At 37.7% G+C, this 21,634-nt stretch overlaps 1 protein-coding gene and 1 long non-coding RNA gene across 2 annotated transcripts in view; one reads left to right on the top strand and one right to left on the bottom strand.

The window, feature by feature from the left end:
• gpc5b (glypican 5b) overlaps positions 1 to 21,634 on the bottom strand; it is a 50,165-nt gene that overhangs the window by 14,130 nt on the left and 14,401 nt on the right. Inside the window, exons 7-8 of the mRNA XM_039682559.2 lie at positions 15,563 to 15,683; positions 2,634 to 2,769 (exon numbers count right to left, since the gene is read on the bottom strand). Of these exons, the coding sequence (XP_039538493.2) occupies positions 2,634 to 2,769; positions 15,563 to 15,683 (257 nt within the window). The remainder of the gene's footprint in view (positions 1 to 2,633; positions 2,770 to 15,562; positions 15,684 to 21,634) is intronic.
• Positions 1 to 21,634, top strand: part of LOC120486496 (uncharacterized) — a 49,066-nt gene that overhangs the window by 25,205 nt on the left and 2,227 nt on the right. The window lies entirely within an intron of this gene.

The raw sequence follows: 21,634 nt of genomic DNA, 5'->3' as shown, positions 1-21,634 counted from the left end.
AGTGCCACTGGTTCAAAAAACAATAATTGGGTGTGTAACCAGGCAAACGGCTCTAGAAAACAGACTTTATTAGCATTATTGACGCAGACAGAGACTGCAAACGTGTCAGATCTGAATCTTTGAGGTTCAGCAGGAAACGATCAATGAGTAATTTTATGGACCTCAGAGGAGGTCCATTTCACATGTTCGGAAACACACCAGAAAACAGACCTCGACTTTGGTCTCCATCCATCCAAGGCCGAGCCGAACTGCAGCAATGCTTATTTGTGTGTGTCATAGTCACGGTCAATTACGTCGAGGTACGCTCCACGAAAACAAACAATGCAAATTGCAAGCCTTGTCTGTGTGCTTATCTCAGCATCATTGGACAGAGTCACCAAGCATGAAGAGAAAGACGAGAGAGACAGAGCGGTGGGTATCATACCGCTCTGGTCTCCGTTAATGAACCGTTTCCTGCGAAATGAATAATTGATTGATTATGACCAGCTCTGTGGTCGCTGTAGGGGAAACTATACCTCCATGACCCCGGATGAGACGGGCTGTCATTCAGCAATCCGTATTTTCAACAACTCAAGGGATTTGAGGGAATTAAAACGGCCAAGAATTCATTCCATTGGGTTTTGAGAAAATAAAAATAGATTAAAAATCACTAAAAGTGAGGATACCTAGGTAAAAGTGTAACAGTAACTTTTGTTAATTTGTCACCAACTGTAATTCGTTCTCGACAGCTTCTTGTTAAAAAAACTGTCCAAATCGGGTAACAGGAGAAAGACATTTGTTGGATCAGTTATTCATTTTGACACGAAATCGAAAGATGATCAAGGTGGGTTTTAGTGGGTTTAAGAATTTAGTAATCGTTCTTTCTTCAACTAAACCAACTTTTATAACTTGGTACAAAAAAAAAAAATTATATATAGACTTTACGGATTTACCCAGACTTACAATTTTAAACTATGAAAATCCATCCTAAAAATATAATTGCATTTTGAAAACTATGATAATCCAAACCATGGTTTCTCAAATGTAGGCCTCATGAGTAAATACAAAAAAAATGAACAAATAAAACACTTAGTAATAATGATATCATAAAACTGTACAATTTAAATAAATCTAAAATCTTAACTATCAAAAAACTATCAAAATCAAATGCTTAATTAAATCCTAAAACAAAGTCATTTCCAATCAAGCTGTAATTTCGTCAAATTATGTCAATAAAATGTGAAAATTGTATTTAGGATACATAAAATGCTTTCAATTTTTATTGTTTATTATTTTATTTATTGATTTAAACACATTATATAATTTGAGATGTTACACTATTGGAAATTAAACTATTTTATTTTCATATATATAAATGTATGAAACAATATAAATAAATATATCAAACAATAAATAATTGTATTTATAATTGTATAAATACGTTTATTTTTATTCTTTAATTAAATTGTAATAATAATTTACAAACAAATATTTTTATAAAGAAATAAATTGCATATAAATACGTAACATACAAATATAACAGGGGAATATTAACGCTACCATATTTTCTAAAAATCCAAAAGGCAAAAGTACACATTTATTGGGTAAAATATAAATAAATAGTTGTATGTATTTATATATTTATAAATAGATATGTGTTTAAATAATTAAATACATTCTGTTTATTAATAAATTATTACTTATTTATTAAACCAATCAATAATTATTTAGTTATAAATAAATAAATAACATATAAATACAAAGCATGTATATAACATTCATACAAAACAGAGGAAAATATTGTAAACGTCAAAAGGGCCCATGTATTGAAGAGATGCATTTAATTAAAAACTGAGGATGATTTTACGGGATAATATCCCAAAAGCACAGTCTCAGCCAAATCAATCAGTGCTGACTCAACAAATACAAAGCCAGAAAATGTTTAAAGCATGGATGCTATTTGGAAATGTTTCCGAGAGCAATGGACAAAGATGCATGACCTCATAGAAGTAGAAACCGAGGCTGGACTCTGAGCAACAGAGGGAAAGAACAGCAGGCGTTCCTTGAAAAATAGTGCAATAACTCCCTACACACAATTCAATTCATCTATTATAAGGTGAAATCCATTATTTAGTCCAAACCCTGAGTGCATCCAGCGTACTAAGTAGAGCACAGAGCTAAGAACAATACTGTTCCATTAAAGTACATACATCATTTGTTATAAAACATTTGTTTTCAGTGATAAAATATGATATAAAATGAAACCAATAAATAAACTTAAAATTACCTCAATGGTTTATTTTGTGCATGCAAAAAAAAAAATATTGCTTAACTTAATTCAGTTTTGTTTTGTTTTATGTTAAAAAGAAGAAAAAACTAGTTTCTTTTTCTCACCACACTGGGAAAATGTTGTTTGTTTGTTTTTAACAAATTTAATTCAGTTTTGCTTTGATTTATGCTGTAATAACCCTGTTGTGATGGGCACTGTACATAATGAGAAGAGCCCGACCTCCTAAAAACAAACACAAGACGGTAAATGGCTGTGGGTTTCTTAGCAACGTGGGAAGGACGTCCTCTCCTGGGACCTGTAGATCAAGTAAATGCAGAGAGACAGTTGGCTTTGAGCCGCAGATACAGAGGACGAGCAAACTCACCTGTCTCGTCACCCCGGCCCGATCCTTGACAGCCGTCTTCATCATCGCACTCGCCGCTGCCTTCTGCCATGTCGCCGCCGCTTGTCTCGACATCCTCATCACCATCTGTTCCTAAACCCATCTCACTCCACATCTCCTGTGACAAAACATAAATCACACTCTGGCATCAGACACGCATTCTTATGAGAGTCTTATAACCACAACACCTTTTTATTTATAAAAGAAACACTGAAAAAAAGTTTCACAGGTGGTTACAGAAAAATATTAAAGGGATAGTTCACTTTGAAATTAATTTTTGGTATGTTTTAGCTTATCTCAAGGGCATCCAAGATGAAGGTGTCTTTGTTTCCGCAGTATTTTCAATTTTGATATTTTTAGGTCAAACCGTTCTTGTCTATCAGTCATATAATGGAGGTTTATGGTCACCACCTCAAAGAGCATGCACAGAGTAGTCCAAATTAAACATGATTTAATGAGCAGTTTGTGTGAGAAAATGAACAGTATTTATATCGTTTTTACCTCTTGTAATCACAGTCACGTCCAAGTGATCGGTCTGCGCAAGCGCCGTAAAGCGCTGGAAGTGATCTCTCGCACGTGTACGTCACTCATTGTTTAAACAGAGATTTCGGAAGCGTAACCTTTCACTGTGAAGATCTAAAAATATTTAGATATACAGGAAATCGCAATGGAAGACGATTTTGATATCAACAGACAATGTTGAATTTTTTCCGCAACCGCGCGAGAAATCACTTCCGGCGCTTTCCAGTGTTTGCGCAGACAGAAGCGCCTGCGGTATCAGATCACGTGGATGTGGCTGTGGTTATAAGAGGTAAAAACGATATAAATACTGTTAGTTTTCTCACACAAACCGCTCGTTTCGTGTCTTAGGCCATTAATGTGTACTTACATTTACGAGTCATTAAATCATGTTTAATTTGGACTACTCTGTGCATGCTCTTTGAGGTGGTGACCATAAACCTCCATTATATGACTGACAGACAAGAACGGTTTGACCTAAAAATATCAAAATTGAAAATACTGTGGAAACAAAGACACCTACATCTTGGATGCCCTTGAGGTAAGCTAAAACATCAAAAATTTATTTCAAAGTGAACTATCCCTTTAAGCAGGGATATATATAAATAAATATATATATATATATATTAGTTCTTTCTAGGGAATGTCCAACCTGACCCAAGCTCCAGTTGGTGCACATAACAACTACAGCAGCTCTGTTCTCAAATTCACAAGCTGTAATAGTGGAATTTTCCTGAAATGACTCCCTCTGAAGCGAGTAAGTGAGTCGAGATCACCCATCACGTCCAAATAGCCCCATGTGTTCCAACAAAGGCTTCCAGGCAAGAAGTCAAGGCTCATAACAGCAGAATTCCATTGCTCTAAACATGGATTCACTCAAGTGCAAATTCCATTTTCACAGCGAGAGAATATTAAACACGTGCGGTTGCGAGGCATTTCAGAACTATTTAGAAAAACAGCTCTGGGAATCGCAGTAGTGCATAATTCACAACATCTTAACTCGGTTATTTTCTGGCTCCCTGTTGTTTCTGCTTTCATATTTTGTCACACTTTCTAATTTGTTTTTAACACAGAGAAGTGCAAAACAACTTCGTAGAACCAAGGACAGAATCACAGCCAATCGGAACATAAACCGATATTTAATATTCAGTAGAGCAAGACTTTGGACCAATGAGATTTTACTGTGGGTGTGGCTAACAAGGGTGACAAAAGCAGAAAATAAGCGACCCCAAAAAAATCTTCTTGCTGAAACCGATAATGATTTTTATGTAATGGCTGAAAACTGATAAATGGCAAACATTAAAATTCTCTACTATTTTGTCTATTAAAGCTGCAGTTTGTAGCTTTTTGTAGCATATTTAAGAAAATACATAACCAGCCAGTGTTCAACGCTATCTGCTTGCTGTAGCTCGATTCAAAATGGTAAGCTCGTAAGAATGTTTTTAATTCTAGTGGTACTGGTGGATTTCCATGGGAGATTTGAGCATGTCTTTGCGTCATTACGTCACATCTCTACACAAAGAAGAGTCTCGGCTAGTATAAGCTATATTGAGTCATTACGTCACATCTGTACACATAAAGAAGAGTCTCGGCTACTACACGCTATATTGAGTCGTTACGTCACATCTGTACACATAAAGAAGAGTCTCGGCTAGTATAAGCTATATTGAGTCGTTACGTCACATCTGTACACATAAAGAAGAGTCTCGGCTAGTATAAGCTATATTGAGTCATTACGTCACATCTGTACACATAAAGAAGAGTCTCGGCTACTACACGCTATATTGAGTCATTACGTCACATCTGTACACATAAAGAAGAGTCTCGGCTAGTATACGCTAAATTGAGTCGTTACGTCACATCTGTACACATAAAGAAGAGTCTCGGCTAGTATAAGCTATATTGAGTCGTTACGTCACATCTGTACACATAAAGAAGAGTCTCGGCTAGTATAAGCTATATTGAGTCATTACGTCACATCTGTACACATAAAGAAGAGTCTCGGCTATTATACGCTAAATTGAGTCGTTACGTCACATCTGTACACATAAAGAAGAGTCTCGGCTAGTATAAGCTATATTGAGTCATTACGTCACATCTGTACACATAAAGAAGAGTCTCGGCTATTATACGCTAAATTGAGTCGTTACGTCACATCTGTGCACATAAAGAAGAGTCTCAGCTAGCATAAGCTATATTGAGTCATTACGTCACATTTGTACACATAAAGAAGAGTCTCGGCTAGTATAAGCTATATTGAGTCATTACGTCACATTTGTACACATTAAGAAGAGTCTCGGCTAGCATAAGCTATATTGAGTCATTACGTCACATCTGTACACATAAAGAAGAGTCTCGGCTAGTATAAGCTATATTGAGTCATTACGTCACATCTGTACACATAAAGAAGAGTCTCGGCTACTACACGCTATATTGAGTCATTACGTCACATCTGTACACATAAAGAAGAGTCTCGGCTATTATACGCTAAATTGAGTCGTTACGTCACATCTGTACACATAAAGAAGAGTCTCGGCTAGTATAAGCTATATTGAGTCGTTACGTCACATCTGTACACATAAAGAAGAGTCTCGGCTAGTATAAGCTATATTGAGTCATTACGTCACATCTGTACACATAAAGAAGAGTCTCGGCTATTATACGCTAAATTGAGTCGTTACGTCACATCTGTACACATAAAGAAGAGTCTCGGCTAGTATAAGCTATATTGAGTCGTTACATCACATCTGTACACATAAAGAAGAGTCTCGGCTAGCATAAGCTATATTGAGTCATTACGTCACATTTGTACACATAAAGAAGAGTCTCGGCTAGTATAAGCTATATTGAGTCATTACGTCACATTTGTACACATTAAGAAGAGTCTCGGCTAGCATAAGCTATATTGAGTCGTTACGTCACATCTGTACACATAAAGAAGAGTCTCGGCTAGTATAAGCTATATTGAGTCGTTACGTCACATCTGTACACATACTGTAAAGAAGAGTCTCGGCTCGTATAAGCTATATTGAGTCATTACGTCACATCTGTACACATAAAGAAGAGTCTCGGCTAGTCTAAGCTATATTGAGTCATTACGTCACATCTGTACACATAAAGAAGAGTCTCGGCTAGTATAAGCTATATTGAGTCATTACGTCACATCTGTACTCATAAAGAAGAGTCTCGGCTAGTATAAGCTATATTGAGTCGTTACGTCACATCTGTACACATAAAGAAGAGTCTCGGCTAGTATAAGCTATATTGAGTCATTACGTCACATCTGTACACATAAAGAAGAGTCTCGGCTAGTATAAGCTATATTGAGTCATTACGTCACATCTGTACTCATAAAGAAGAGTCTCGGCTAGTATAAGCTATATTGAGTCGTTACGTCACATCTGTACACATAAAGAAGAGTCTCGGCTAGTATACGCTATATTGAGTCGTTACGTCACATCTGTACACATAAAGAAGAGTCTCGGCTAGTATAAGCTATATTGAGTCGTTACGTCACATCTGTACACATAAGGAAGAGTCTCGGCTATTATACGCTATATTGAGTCGTTACGTCACATCTGTACACATAAAGAAGAGTCTCGGCTAGTATAAGCTATATTGAGTCGTTACGTCACATCTGTACACATACTGTAAAGAAGAGTCTCGGCTCGTATAAGCTATATTGAGTCATTACGTCACATCTGTGCACATAAAGAAGAGTCTCGGCTAGTATAAGCTATATTGAGTCATTACGTCACATCTGTACACATAAAGAAGAGTCTCGGCTATTATACGCTATATTGAGTCATTACGTCACATCTGTACACATAAAGAAGAGTCTCGGCTAGTATAAGCTATATTGAGTCATTACGTCACATCTGTACACATAAAGAAGAGTCTCGGCTATTATACGCTATATTGAGTCATTACGTCACATCTGTACACATAAAGAAGAGTCTCGGCTAGTATAAGCTATATTGAGTCGTTACGTCACATCTGTACACACAAAGAAGAGTCTTGGCTAGTAAAAGCTATATTGAGTCATTACGTCACATCTGTACACATAAAGAAGAGTCTCGGCTAGTATAAGCTATATTGAGTCGTTACGTCACATCTGTACACACAAAGAAGAGTCTTGGCTAGTAAAAGCTATATTGAGTCATTACTTAACATCTGTACACATAAAGGAGGAGAAATAGCAGTCTATTATTTAATATTTTATTAACTTTTAATTTAAATTGAATTAAAAAAAAAAGATATAATACTTAACCATTTAAAAAAAACTAGGCCCAAAATCTATCTGGTAAACAAACAAAGAAACAAATAAACAAATAACTTTTGTTGTTATGACTGGTTAGGATAAAAACATCCTTAGTATAAAGTTGAACAGTGAATATTTCAGATTTCTTTGATTGTACTGTATATTGTACAACATTCAAGCAGCACACTTTGAATTAAATTTCCTTGCATTATGTTTCTCCCTGATGGAGGAACCCAACACAATTAAATTCCACAGTGACTTTGTGGAAATCGTTCCCCAGGGGACTGTTAATTAACTGCCGTATAATGAATTATACCCCGCGTCAGGCGAACACCATGGCAACAACAGGGCGAACAGACTGTCCTTTCCCAGCGCGTCCACCCCCTTCTACTGAGATAAAACAGCAACATACTAATTAGTGCTTTCTTTTTTTTTTTTTTGCCTTGCCTGGTTCATTATTCAATTTAGCTGCATGTTAAATTGTAATTGTTTTGTTTGTGATAAGAGAATAAACAATTAAAGAAAGACCTCTCGCCCTCCAAGCGGAGTCATGAGCATATTGGTATTAAATTGACTTGTTTGCATTGAAATACTTCAGTGACTTTATCTATCTACTGTAGATAGATAAAGAAATCAAGGTTAAAAATGACATTTTCAACCTTTTTTGCATCTGTTTTGTGACATTTTTCTGATTGAATTGTAAAAGTGTGTGTGTTCCACATTTTCACTGTCTTAAACTCTGCCCTCTATAGTTCTGTCAGCAAACAAAGTGTTTCTGATTGGATAAAAATATCTGTTTTAGGATCCTAAGGAGTGAGGACATCTATCTCAGAGAAAAAGTGACCCAATAGATTGAAACCTTTGATACGAAATTACATTTCTTTGTTACAGAGAACCGAACGTTTAAAATATACAACATTTAAAGGGATTGTAAACCCCAAAATGAAAATTCTGTCATCATTTACTCACCCTCAAGTTGTTCCAAACCTATTGAACACAAAAGAAGATATTTTGAAGAACGTTAAGTGTTTGTACCCCACTGACTTCCATAGTATATATATATATAAAAAAAATAATAATAATATGGAAGTCAATGGGGTCCAAACACTGTTAACGTTCTTCAACAGAATAAAGAAATTCATACAGGTTTGGAACAACTTAAGGGTGAGTAAATGATGACAGAATTTTGGCTGAACTATCCCTTTAATATTCAGAGCTCTCCATGGTCAGTCTCTAAAAGGATTGTGTTTCTACAGCCGGATTTTCTGCATAATTCAGAGTAATACAGGAAACAAATTCCTTACTATATCCGTTGCAGTTTCAAGGCCCCCAGTCATGTCAACGGATCGATAGGATGCTTTGGGGGTCTTTTTTTGTCAAACCGCGTCTCCTTGACAACAGGCTCCATCAATTGGACGGAGATACACCTCTAATGGTCAAAGGAAAGCGATACCGAGGCGTGTTTGGCAGGGGTCAGATAAACAGGCCAATAACTCATCTACATATAAGAAGACACATCTCAAACACTTTTGAGAAGAAAGTAAAAAAAATAAAAAAAATAAAGATAAGCTGTTGTTCTGTGTTATTTTAGCATTATTTATCTAGGCTATACTTCTTTATATTATTTACTTTGCTTTTTTATATTTCCAGTTTTAATTTTAGTTTAAGTTATTTAATGTGTTTTTGTTTAATTATTATTTTATGTATTACTCTATTACATGTGGTTTTCTTTCAAATATTTCTATTTACCTTTAATTTTTCAATGTCATTTTTAGTTTTATTAATTTTAGGACTTCAAATTAAAAGAAAATGAGAAATATTGCCTAACTAACTAACTAAACGCCTTCAGATTTACTTCGAAAATATAACTGTTATTTGTATAAAGTTTGAAATTACAATTTCAATTTTAGGACTTTTTTTAGTTTAAACAAAAATAACCAACCATGTTTATTTTTACGTGTATCATAAAAGGCGAAATTCTGAAGTTTTAATGCAATTCTTTCCAAAATTTAAGTTGTATTTACAGATGCATTGTTCAAAGTTTGACATCATTGACACTAAAACGCCATTCTAAATTTGTCGTAACCAAAGGCAACATGCTAGGTTGAATACGCTAGTTACTAGTATCTGATTTCACGAATAGTATGTTTCTGAATATAAAAATATCGACACAATATAACGCATTTGCTCTGGCACTAGTTTTGGATAAAAAAATGTGATTATTGTCGTTTGTTATTGTAGTAAAAGCAGAAAATTACGATTGGTCGGTGTTGTATTTGTCCCGCCCCTCCTCCACTGTGATTGGACGGCTGGATAAACAGCGACAGTGTTAAGCGATGCATTTTACCCAAAATTGAATATTATTCAACTCTTGGAGACCAGAAAAAAATTCAGAACACTCAGCATGAAATAGACGCTCAACGCCTCGTCAAGGTGCTGACGTTTTAAAAAAATTGTAAAAATACGCTTGCCTTGGAAAAAAAAATGCTTTCGTGGACACATGGCCTTATGGTGCTTCAGGCTGGTTTTTGGTCTATACTAACACTTGACATTTTTTATGCTATAAAAAAGATCCTTCATTGAAAAAATTACATCATGCAAGTTTGAAAAGACTAACGGTCAATTATCCATAACTTTACCGAACACTTCGAATCACACTGAAATATGACTCACACATCCACTTGCATGCCTTATACTGTACGTGTTTGCGTGTTGATGTATGTTTACATTAGATAGCGGGTTATGAAAGCATTCATACTTATTAGCATCCCTCTGTGACACATCTCGGCTCATACAGCTGCGTAAGTCATGCCTGGGGTTTTCTTCATTCGCCATTTTTGCGGGAAGGGCTCATAAATTACTTAGCTTTATGCAAAAGAGTGTTATATCATACTGTCCGCTCAGAGCTAAAGGACTCACAGAAAATTCAGAGAAAAAAATAATGACGACCTTTGATGTAAACTCAACCATGAGGCGCATAAATCTTCCCTGTAGCGCAAGATGGCTCACTCTTGGGACATGCCTTTGCAATATTCATTTCTCAATAAGCGTTGATCAGAGATAGACTGGGACTAAGGTTCTGGTTTTTACTTGAAGATCTCACACACCTCTAAATGCATAAAGTGACACGCAAGATGGCAGGTTGCCATGATACCCTGTGACACTTTTTGTAGTATTCGGTGTCACTTGTTTTTTTCAGGACACTTTAAATGGGGCCAATAATACATATGAAACAAAGACTTCTGAAAACGATCTGTAAGTGCTAACAACCTCAGAGTACACTGCAAAAAATCCAGTTGAAATATCCAAATAACTTTAAAACAAGAATAATTTACCTAATAGGGATACTTCTTAAAATATTAACACTTTTTTTAGAAATAGGCTCATTTTACAACTCCCTCAGGGTTAAACATTTGGGTTTTACCGTTTTCGAATCCATTCAGCCAATTTTCTGATATTTAGTAGAATATCAGTATCCAAAGAGTTTCTGGTCTCATTGACTTCCATAGTAGGAAAAAAATAGTATATACTATGGAAGTCAATGAGACCAGAAACTGTCTGGTTACTGATATTCTTCTAAATATAAGAAAATCGACTGAATGGATTTGAAAACGGTAAAAACTCAACACTTTAACTCTAGGGGAGTTGTAAAATGAGCCTATTTCCAAAAAAAAAGTGGAGTATCCCTTTAAGATTGCAATGAAAGATTTCACTTATTTTAAGGAAGACAAAACACAGCTGTAATTCAAGACAATCTATGAAAACAAGTTTTAATGTCTTATTCAGTAAATGTAAATTTAGATTTTTTCGAGATTTAAATTTTTTTTACTTGAAAACGAGACAAAACGCTGATTTAAAAACTCATTATGAAGTCATTATTGCTGTGTACTCAAGGGGGCGATAGAGTTACCTTAAAATGTCATTAAATCGAATTCAGGTAAATTTCTATGGCTGTGTCTGAGGCCCCGTCCACACTACTGCGTTTTCGTTTAAAAACGGAGACCTTTTGCTACGTTTGCACCTCCCGTCCACACTAAAACGGGAAAAACGAAGACCTAAAACGGAGAAGTTTAGAAACGAAGTTGAATCTCCGGAGGGCGTTTTAGTGTGGACGAGACAAAACGGAGGAGTTTACAAACGATGACGCAGAGGCTCACGCTCGGCTCTATGATTGGGTGTTATCAGTCATGACGTGTCCTTCCCTGATTCGCCAACCACTGTTTACACCGGCGCGCGCATGCCCAGTGTTGGTGAATGGTCACGTGATCTGCGTTTTCAGTCGTTTTAATGTGGACGGAGATCAATTCTAATACGCAGATAAAACGCTGGTGTGGACGGAGATCGTATTCGTTTTAATTCTCCGTTTTTAAACGAAAATGCAGTAGTGTGGACGGGGCCTGAAAGTTATTGGACACACTCGTTATTGCAGTGCATTGTGGGATTGAATGAGTGCCCTCGATAATGTCAACTACGGTTTCGGACACCACTACAAATGGCTGTCCCTTCAAATAGTGCCATATTTAAGGCAATAAGGGCAATTTCGGACACAGCATAACTCTCTGTACTACCTGAGGAGAATTCATTTCAATTCATTTAATACCTGATTTTTTTTTTTTTGCAAGAGTATCAACTTAAGGTTATGTTATACATCAATGACGTATTTTACCTGTCAGTTTTTACATGGATAAGTTAATTAAATACCAGCCAGCCACGAAAAAACTACCACAGGTCACTATGAGAGCAAAAAACATGTGAGACTCGGCAAGACCTCACTTGGGCTTGATGACCTATGGGAATAATTTCACAAGCGGTTCAAAGTGACCTTCTCTTCAACCCCTGACACAAATCTACTGTACTTTCCCAGCTTTTCTTGCCTGTCAGTGACGCAAGTCCTCACAGAAAAGCAATGCGGCCAGGGCTGGGTCAGGTTTGGACATAATGTGGAACCAGAACGTCTGTTTTTAATGGAGCAATGAAAGATGTTACAAAATGGACGCCCTCCGTCCCCTCCCAAAAGCAGCTGCAGGAGTGACAGACTTTGTCGTCATGCCAAGCAGGTCTTCAACACTCTTGCTGGGGATTCTTGGTCTGATCTTGCTCTAGTCTGATCACAGAGCAAACCCTGGCCTAATGACACCGTCTCACCACTCTTGACATGTGCGCTGGCGTTGAGTTGGCCAAGGCTATTTTTGTTTGGTGGGCAAGCTTGAAACTAGCGCTTCTGGTGGTTCTTAATGTCTTCTCTTTGGCTTGCAAAGCAAACATTCAGTGAATGTTTTATAAAAAGGAATGTACACAAGCCAAAAAGCTGTACGTCTTTTATCCCACTGTTACTAGTCAGATTGTACATTCATTTAGCTGATGCTTTTATGCAAAACGGCTTACAATTGCTATATATGTCAGAGGTCGCACGCCTCTGGAGCAACTAGGGGTTAAGTACAGTATCTTGCTCAGGGACACATTGGTGTCTCACAGTGGATTCGAACCCGGGTCTCATGTGTCTTATCCACTGCGCCATCACCACACCCCCCAGATTGTATGATCTGACCATGGTAGGACCTTGATCAATGGTCAATGATAATACGATATGCATCTTAGCAAACGTACGTCACGATTGACAGCATTGATTTATCAATTGCATCCGCATTGACATGCAAAATTACAGCAAAAACCCAAACAAGCTCTTGCTGTGCTCTCATTGGTTCCTCAATCGATGGTCATTGTAGGAACTTTGTAGTCGTCCTGCAGAACTGCCAAAAATTTCAGACAAATCTTCCGTCTAAAGGCATTTCACTCTAAATTTAGGTGTACACTTATGATTTTAGCTTGTCAATCAAGCTCCCAATAGATTTTTCGCATCAAAGTAAAAAGGTTGGGAATTGGTCGTGGCATGGATTGTGTATTACAAGCACCTGAACGACGTAGTTCACTGCTTCACTACCATGATGCATGGTTGGAGAAATCAACTAGCTAGTCACGACTGTTTCCCGAAACCCACTGTCGTTCAACCACGTCGGTTTCGCACGCGGTGGAGTTTAACTACTTTTAATGCAGAGGTCTCAAACTCGCGGCCCATTTTGTGGCCCCCTACTTGATATTAAAATTTAATGTTAGTGCGGCCCGTCGTTGCGTTTGCCGCGTTTTTTTATTATTATTATTTTTATCGCTTATGGGCTACCATATATAGTCTCGTGACAGCTTACGGTGGGTTCGTTGTCAATAGTTGTCAGACAACCACGAAGTACAAATATACTGCGCCTGGAAAAAATGAGCGTGTGGCTTCAATTATGAGCGCGCTGGGCGCTTGATGCGCGCCTACATTTGAAACGTAGCCTACTTGAGCGCGCAAAATATGTGAGCTACCACCACCAAATCAGGCCACAGCTACTGATAGCTCGCGAGCGACGTGTTGGATACCTCTGCTCTAAAACAATGTGAGAATAATCATTTTGAGCTTGTAATATGTGTTGTGTCTGAACGCGTTCAATGAACGATAGTTAATGAACTCGTTCATATTTTGGGCGAACGTGAACTGAACGTAGCCTACTGTATTACTGCCTGATGAACGTTACAGTGAACTCGTTCATTCTAGTGGCTGTGAACCGAGGAGCGAGGAGGCGTCGTAAGATTATTTAAAAGGGTTTTATGAGGTCGGTGAGGATGGGAAAATCTTACATGTCTGTGCAAACTTTGCCCGTCGATAAAATGATTGTTACCTGTGGTTGTATATGGGCTGTGGCAATAATAATAAAAAAGAAGCTTGCAGCAACATATGGAAAAAAAGAACTATGAACTAGTTTATTTTTGAAATATGAACTGAACTCGTTCATTTTAAAATTTGTGAACTGAACTTTGAACTAGTTCATGTAATGAACTTGGTCCAACAGGTTGATAAAAGTTTGCTTTGATATGTGCAAAGTCAGTTATTTGCCTTAGACAATATACATATGTAGAAAGAATTATTTGTATTTCAAAAGCAGTAATTGTTTTTCTAAGTATAATAAAAGGAAATGTGCCTTTCGGGGAAAAAAAAAAAACATTCAATATAATAGTGTTGTATAAAGATGTTGTGTATAAGAAAAAGACAAAGAAAGTTTGTAAAATTAACTTCACCTGTCAGAAGGACAGCTCATGAAGAACCAATCATGTACAGAAAGGAATGTTCAAATTCAGAGGAACAGTTCAGAAGAAACGTTAATAATAAAGATTGAGAAGATTGGATCAGTTGTGCTCCATTTTTGGAAAACTTAAATACATGTTTTGTTTTTGTTTTTAATACTTGATGCGGCCCGGCCTGACCCAGACTCTATCTCCAGCGGCCCCCAGTTAATTTGAGTTTGAGACCCCTGTTTTAATGAAACTGTTTTCGATCCAATTAACGCTAGTTTTTTTTAATATAAATTACAGACATGTCATCTGAGGACTATTTCAAAATTGTTCTCAGTTGTTTTGCTTTATGACCAGACTCATTATTTGGCTCGTTCTTACATAGTATGCACGGTACTTCAAACACGGTATCTTTAGAAAAACTAAAATACGTAAATTACATTTGTATGTATTCTAAATAAAAGGCACCGGTTGTACTGAATGTCAGCTTGCTTATTTTACTCAAGATAAGGATTTATTACGTCCAAATGTGATGCACTATAGAAGCGATGCCTCTAACCACCGGTCGAGAGCTGTCGTTCAAACCACACAACTTTGCGATGCTGTTAGCGAATGTTTGTTGGATCGATGGTTTCGGGAAACACCGACTCGTTGAACTATGGTGATAACGACGGAACTTGCGACCATAGTTGGCTAACGATGCTTTCGGGAAACGCACCCCAGATCAGTTTATCTATTCTGGACAATGTTGGTTTAAAATCCTTATGTCGATTCAACAGATTTGTAACGTGTGCAAGTGCTCAACCTCAAGATTTTTTTTTTTCCTACGACAAAAAAATCGTACAATTCCTCAAAGTTGTTTGAGATAATTTGGCAAAATCGTGGTGAAAATTGTCGAGTGCACAGACTTCAGTCCTACAAAGATTTTGTTGAGCTTACGGTTAGAGGGTCAGGGTTAAGAACGTATTGTTTGGGTCAAATGTGTCAGGATAGATGCTCTGACCTTAGATGTTTTTGGACCTACCTTGTTAAAGTGCTCTAGCTTTTCCTTCACGTTGACCAAGTTTGGATCCACACTTCTGACCTTTATCTCTGGGTTTTGTTTTTGGGCTTGCAGTCCATTCCCCACCACATGGCCTGTATAACTGTGGCAGAAACAGAGCAAGAGATAAGTTACCTTCATAGAAATCAAGCTCACTTTGGACTGATAATGATCTCCTAATTCTGAGTTCTGGAGTCCTAAAAAGGCAGGGAATGCTCAAGGCTTGTCTATTGCCAAGGATTAATCGGACACTCATACAGCCTTTTCACCCACATAAATGATTCATTATGAAACCCGCAGTGAAGCCTGAAGACACAACTGTGCTGCAAATGTAGGTATTGACTCTGCGCCCTTATATTAGAGATCATTGAGGCATCTGGAGGGCGGCCTTAAACAAAGGCCAAGTCGATGCAACCAAAACAATCCTGCTAAACAGTATTCAAGTGAGCGATAAACACATCTGGGTAGATGGACAATAAAACCATTTCATGGATCCCTGAGAATTCTATTTTTAAAGAAGAGATGTTGACGAGGAAACAAACTTGATTAAAAGGTCTCGATAGGTCTTCAATCTTTACTCTTTGGGGGGACATCTCAACATTGGCTGCCATGGTGACTGTCATAGTGTCATGCTCAGCAGCCTATAAGATCAATGGGTCAAGCTTGGGCAGGGCAGATAGGTTAAAACTTTGATTAAGCACAGAGCCTGAACTTTAAATACAGAGATGATTGTTGGTATGGAAGCTGCATGGATTTTATTAACTAAAATGAGCCAAAAATTGGCTTAAGTTTAGTTTAATATAAGTAAATGTATATCCAGAATGTTTGCTAAGTCGTTGCTAGGGCGTTGCTAGGTGCTTATTTTCTGGTCCAAGTCAAAGGAGAACAATTTTAAAGGCCACAATTAAAATTTTCAAAATTCAATTAAAAAAACAACATAATTTAAATCATATCCAGAATGTTGCTCTGTGGTTGCTAGGGTGTTGCTAGGTGGTTATTTTCTGGTCCAAGTCAAAGGAGTCTAGGATATTAGAATGTCCATTCTCCTTTGACATGGACCACTTACAGAGACCTTTTGAAATGTTTGCACCTCCCGTCCAGACTAAAACGTAAAAAACGAAGACCTAAAACGGAGAAGTTTAGAAACACTTCAGCTGCGTTTTGCGTTTCAAATATCTGGAGGGCGTTTTAGTGAAGACGGGACAAAAGGACTTAAGAACCTTGAGGACTTTAGAAATGATGACGCAGAGGCTCACGCTCGGCTCTGTGATTGGGTGTCCTTGATTCGTCAGCCACTGTTTACACCGGCACGCGCATGCCCAGTGTTGGTGAATGGTCACGTGATCCGCGTTTTCAGTCGTTTTAATCTGGACGGAGATCAATTCTAATATGCCGATAAAACGCTGGTGTGGATGGAGATCGTATTCGTTTTAATTCTCCGTTTTTAAACGAAAACGCAGTAGTGTGGACGGGGCCTTAGAATGATCTTACATTACTCTTACAAATTAGTTCAAATTAAATTCATCTCTAGGCCTATATGTCATGACAAAATATTTAATGAATGTAAGGGAACTTTTTATCAAGAGACAAAAACTAAAGCAAAGCAACACCTTTTATAACTGTTGCAATTTGCCAGTAAACATACCTCAATGTAAACAAAATTGAGGTATGTTTGTATGCAATTGCTAGATTATAATACAGAAGCTATTTCCAGCAACAACGTCCTTGAGACAGACATTCAGACAGACGGATCAAAGGGTTAACAGTGGGGGGCATATAAACCACGGCAGGGGGGCAGAATAATGCAGCAGTGTGCCTGCACATCAATAAATGAACGCTTGTGGGAGAATGGCCCTGCTGTTTTCACCACAGCTAATCTAAGTGAATAAATAATGACCCCAGACACCTCATGCTGCATCCGAACAGCATCCGCACACACGGCTCACTTTGCAAGGTGGGACAACTTTGTCAGGAACTGATGTGAGACGGACTTGTGCTTTTTAGCAGTCATGCGCAAATGCATTTTGGACGGCAGGTACGGTGGAGATAAGATATGTGAATATTCACTATGTGAGAGGAGCGGATTATGTGGCTTATTGAAATGAAGAATGAGCTGTCTGTGGATACTGTCATTTTTAAGGCTCATTCTTTCTTCGGTGCGCCAAATTACCTATCAGTATGCGCATAATTAAAGAGGAAACAATCTGCTCGATGTGTTTCAATAAACATACATACAGCCAACCTTAAGATTCGGATCATCACAAATAGAAATGTTATGGAAATTTACAATATTATGACTGTTGAACTGGCCACAAAGTCAAAGTATGAATATAACATTTCCATGACATACTTCACGTTGAGTGTGTTGCATTTTTGATTAACCACAATACAAATCTATCAATGGTTTTGGATAGTGGATTACTACACATAAAACTAGCCCTACTTACTGCCTTAACAAATGACATTGGTCCTTTGTGCAATGTGCAGATTTGAATTAACTAAATCTAAATTAACAAAGCAAATTACATTTAGTTTTGCTAGGACATTCTTGATTTCTAGGGTTTTAAGGGTGGTTGCTGGGCATTTTTAGGTGGATGTGTACTAAACCAAGTCCAAAAAGAAAAGTCTCTACAATATTCTGGACTTTTATAGTAAATGATCAAAAATATCCAGACTTGAGAAACTCCTTAGTTTTTTTTTTTTTCAACATACTACACAAACAGCCCGATTTTTAACCAAGTGTAACCCCAGATAGCAAACTGACATTGAATCAACGTGGAAATATGACATCGAAACAACGTTGATCTGACATTGTTTTGCTCATCGAATTAACGTTGAACCAACGTCAGATGCGTCATTCTTTAAAAACTAACGGAAAATTAACTTGAAATCAACGCGTTGTTTCAACGTTATGAAAGCAAACCAATTTTCGATTTTCATTTAGCTTTGAAGAATGCCGCGTCTGACGTTGGTTCAACGTTAATTCGATGAGCAAAATCAACGTTGTTTCAATGTCATGAGAGACGTCGTTTCCACGTTGATTCAATGTCGGTTTGCTGTCTGGGACCGGTCCTACTCGACCCGATCGGAGCTGGATTCAAACCGACATCTGTCATATGGGAGGTGGGCATGCAAAACTGACACTAAAGACCTCAGCCTCTAGCTCTTGAGGCCAGGGGAGTGAAGTTTACACGCACAACTGTTACTCGCTTGCCTCCTTTACACTTACCCCAATAAACCTCACTCGCATCCGGGTCACGGCACCAAATGTTACCAGAATAACTCGACCTGCTCTGAGCGGGATCCAAACCAGTGTCTCTAGCATGGGAGGCAGACGCGCTAACAATGATCCCAAAAACCGTAGTCTTTAGCATCTCTAGCATCAGTCACTAGCATGAATAACATGTCCAATTTTTAAAACTATATCTTTATTGTTATCGTTATAGATATCCTTGGTATGAACGTGCATTAAACGTTCACAATCACAACAAAACTGAAGTATACTTTCTGTTTTAGCTATGGTAAATGCAAATTGCCTAAGCGAGCGCCATTAATATTAGCATAGCCTGCCTCGTTTTACCCCCACACAATCCAATCAAATACCGATTAAAAAGTTTCCTTTCCATAAAACAAAGACCACAACAAATAAGCCGCCTCATAAAATACTTTGATTATGACACAGACAAACTGTTTCAAATAAGCAACAAAGAACATCAGGCTCTTTAAACAGATGTGCTAGCGAGAACGGTTCAGGTCTTACAGTTCAGTGCGGTGGGCTTGTCACATTTCTCACAATAATTAGCAGCTAAATGAATCCAAACCAGAAAAAAAACTCAGAGAAAATATTTACACAGCTCAAGACCAAAGACTTTGGAGTTCCCCTTTGACTAAACGCTGCTTATTTTCCCAAAGAAACCACACACATATAACACTGTGAGGAGTAAGACTCCAATTAAATTTATCTGCTATACTGGATTAGCTCATATGTTTGCTCAGAAGGTTATGAAACTCAGCACCTAATGAGCTAGCAATATCCGTTCTTCATGAGCTGTGCATTAGAAGTTTCTCCGAGCAGCTTTTCAACAAGTCACTGCCTTTGGCATCGAAGCGCAGCCAAAACGGATGCCATGTGCTAATATTTCAACAAGTCCTTTTCTTCACAATACACAACTTTAGTGTTTAGCATCTGAGTACGCTATGCTATCCCGTCTTACGTCAGCATGAATTCAGCTGTGCGCCTTCTCATGTGTGTAATAACCGGGTGTAAGACATTCTGGTTGCTAGTTTTCCATCCTATTTATTGTCTGTGGTCTGGTCTATGAAGTTGGGAAGGGCCCATGCTAATGTAGGACAGCTGTAATATATCTAGTCAGCTTTGAACTGCACAAAGCTAACAGTGGCGTTCTGTATTAAAGCAGCTGTTTGAAATTGAGTAATTCAATAAAAAGTTGTAATACAAGCTCTGGATATCCTATATGCAGTTACAGTATCCGTTACAGGTTTTCAGGTCAATCAGCCACTATAAATACAGTGTATCATGTAGCATTTGTAGGCTATGAAACCTAGTGAAGATGTTAAAAAAAGGCTGTCTAGGTAGATAGTTTACTAGGTTTCCAGATGGTAATTCACCAAATAGTTGCACAAAAGTCCCACAACCCACATTCCCGTTGAAACAGGAGCTAAATAGGCTAAAATTGCACTGTGCTGTATTGAAATGAAGGCTTGTTATACCAAACACTGTGTCTGTTAGCATTAGCATTATTATCATGCAGAGGTATAGTGTGGCTAAACTGAACATGCTACACAGAATGTTAATTCTGTATGGAAAAGAACAAATGTACATTAAAAATAGAAAAATAAACTATGAAATTCAAATCCTAATTTGTCAAATGTAAGCTTGGACCAGTTAATGAAATGGTATTAGTCCATGCTAAAAACAGAGCTAGTCTACTAGCTTTAGGCTAATTGTACAACTAAATACTATCAAAACATTAAACCAGCTTTCATCAGGGAAGTATGTTCGGTCTTAAACTCTTAAAAACTAAAAGAAGTGTTATGCTGAGCACAAGGGTGAGTCCTCATTGAAAACACAACATCTAATAGAGATGTAATGGAGGATACGAGCGGTGTAAGACCACAGAGAAACACACACACACACACACACGTCGAATCAGTCATGAACACAACATTGAGAACGAGACTGTGGCGTTTCACGATGATTAACAGTCAGCAGAGGCCATACTTTTCCAATCCTTTCACCTTTTATGTGGGTGAAAGTTTGGCGGCGGTAATGGACAAAACGTGAGAGAGAAACTATGAACGACCCAAACGGACTTTGACTAAGGATGGTAGTTGCCTAAAATGAAAACAAAAACACACTGTTTCCACGGCAACCTCACACATCCAGTCACTTGGATTCTGGCTGACACCAAGTTATTAGACATGCTAACATATCCTTGGTTAACTCACCATCCTATGAAACACGCACTCATACACTTCACTGTGCAGTGGAAGGTGAACCACAACTGCAGCTAAGCGTTTTCTAAAATGACCTTGTTCGCTCAATTTGAAATTGTACATAGCTATCCAAATGGAGCTGAAAAGTCCAAGCTAAAAATGCATGTTTTGGACTGGAGGCTGTGAAAGCTTGGCCATATTGTGAACACATGTTTTCCGTCAATGTGTTTCTTTGACCCACTAACAAGTGGCAGAATATTTTTAGATGGCTAATACATTATGGTCATTCAAAAAACATGCAATCATTGTTCTTTTCTTCCTTATGACAGACTGAGCAAAAGGTTCAAGCCGTTAAATGGGGAAAACTACTATTTTATTTTAGCCAGTGGAGGGCAGTGTTGGCTCTTTTAAAGAGGTTGTACACAGCATGCTAACATGCTAATTTCACTATCTTTTACAATGTATAGGCTATCATGTATATTGTGTACAGAATGCTTGGATTATCCAGATGACCTACTACTACAAAATGTAGAGCGCACAGCAAGGAATATCCCAGAATGCACTGCACTCAACTTGACTTAACATTTCCAATGTGAT

Source organism: Pimephales promelas, chromosome 2 (assembly GCF_988280905.1).
Source record: "Pimephales promelas chromosome 2, fPimPro1.hap1.1, whole genome shotgun sequence".
NCBI classification, from domain to species: Eukaryota; Metazoa; Chordata; class Actinopteri; order Cypriniformes; family Leuciscidae; genus Pimephales; species Pimephales promelas.
Note: the sequence above shows the minus strand (reverse complement) of the source record. Positions and strands in the feature narration are given on the sequence as shown.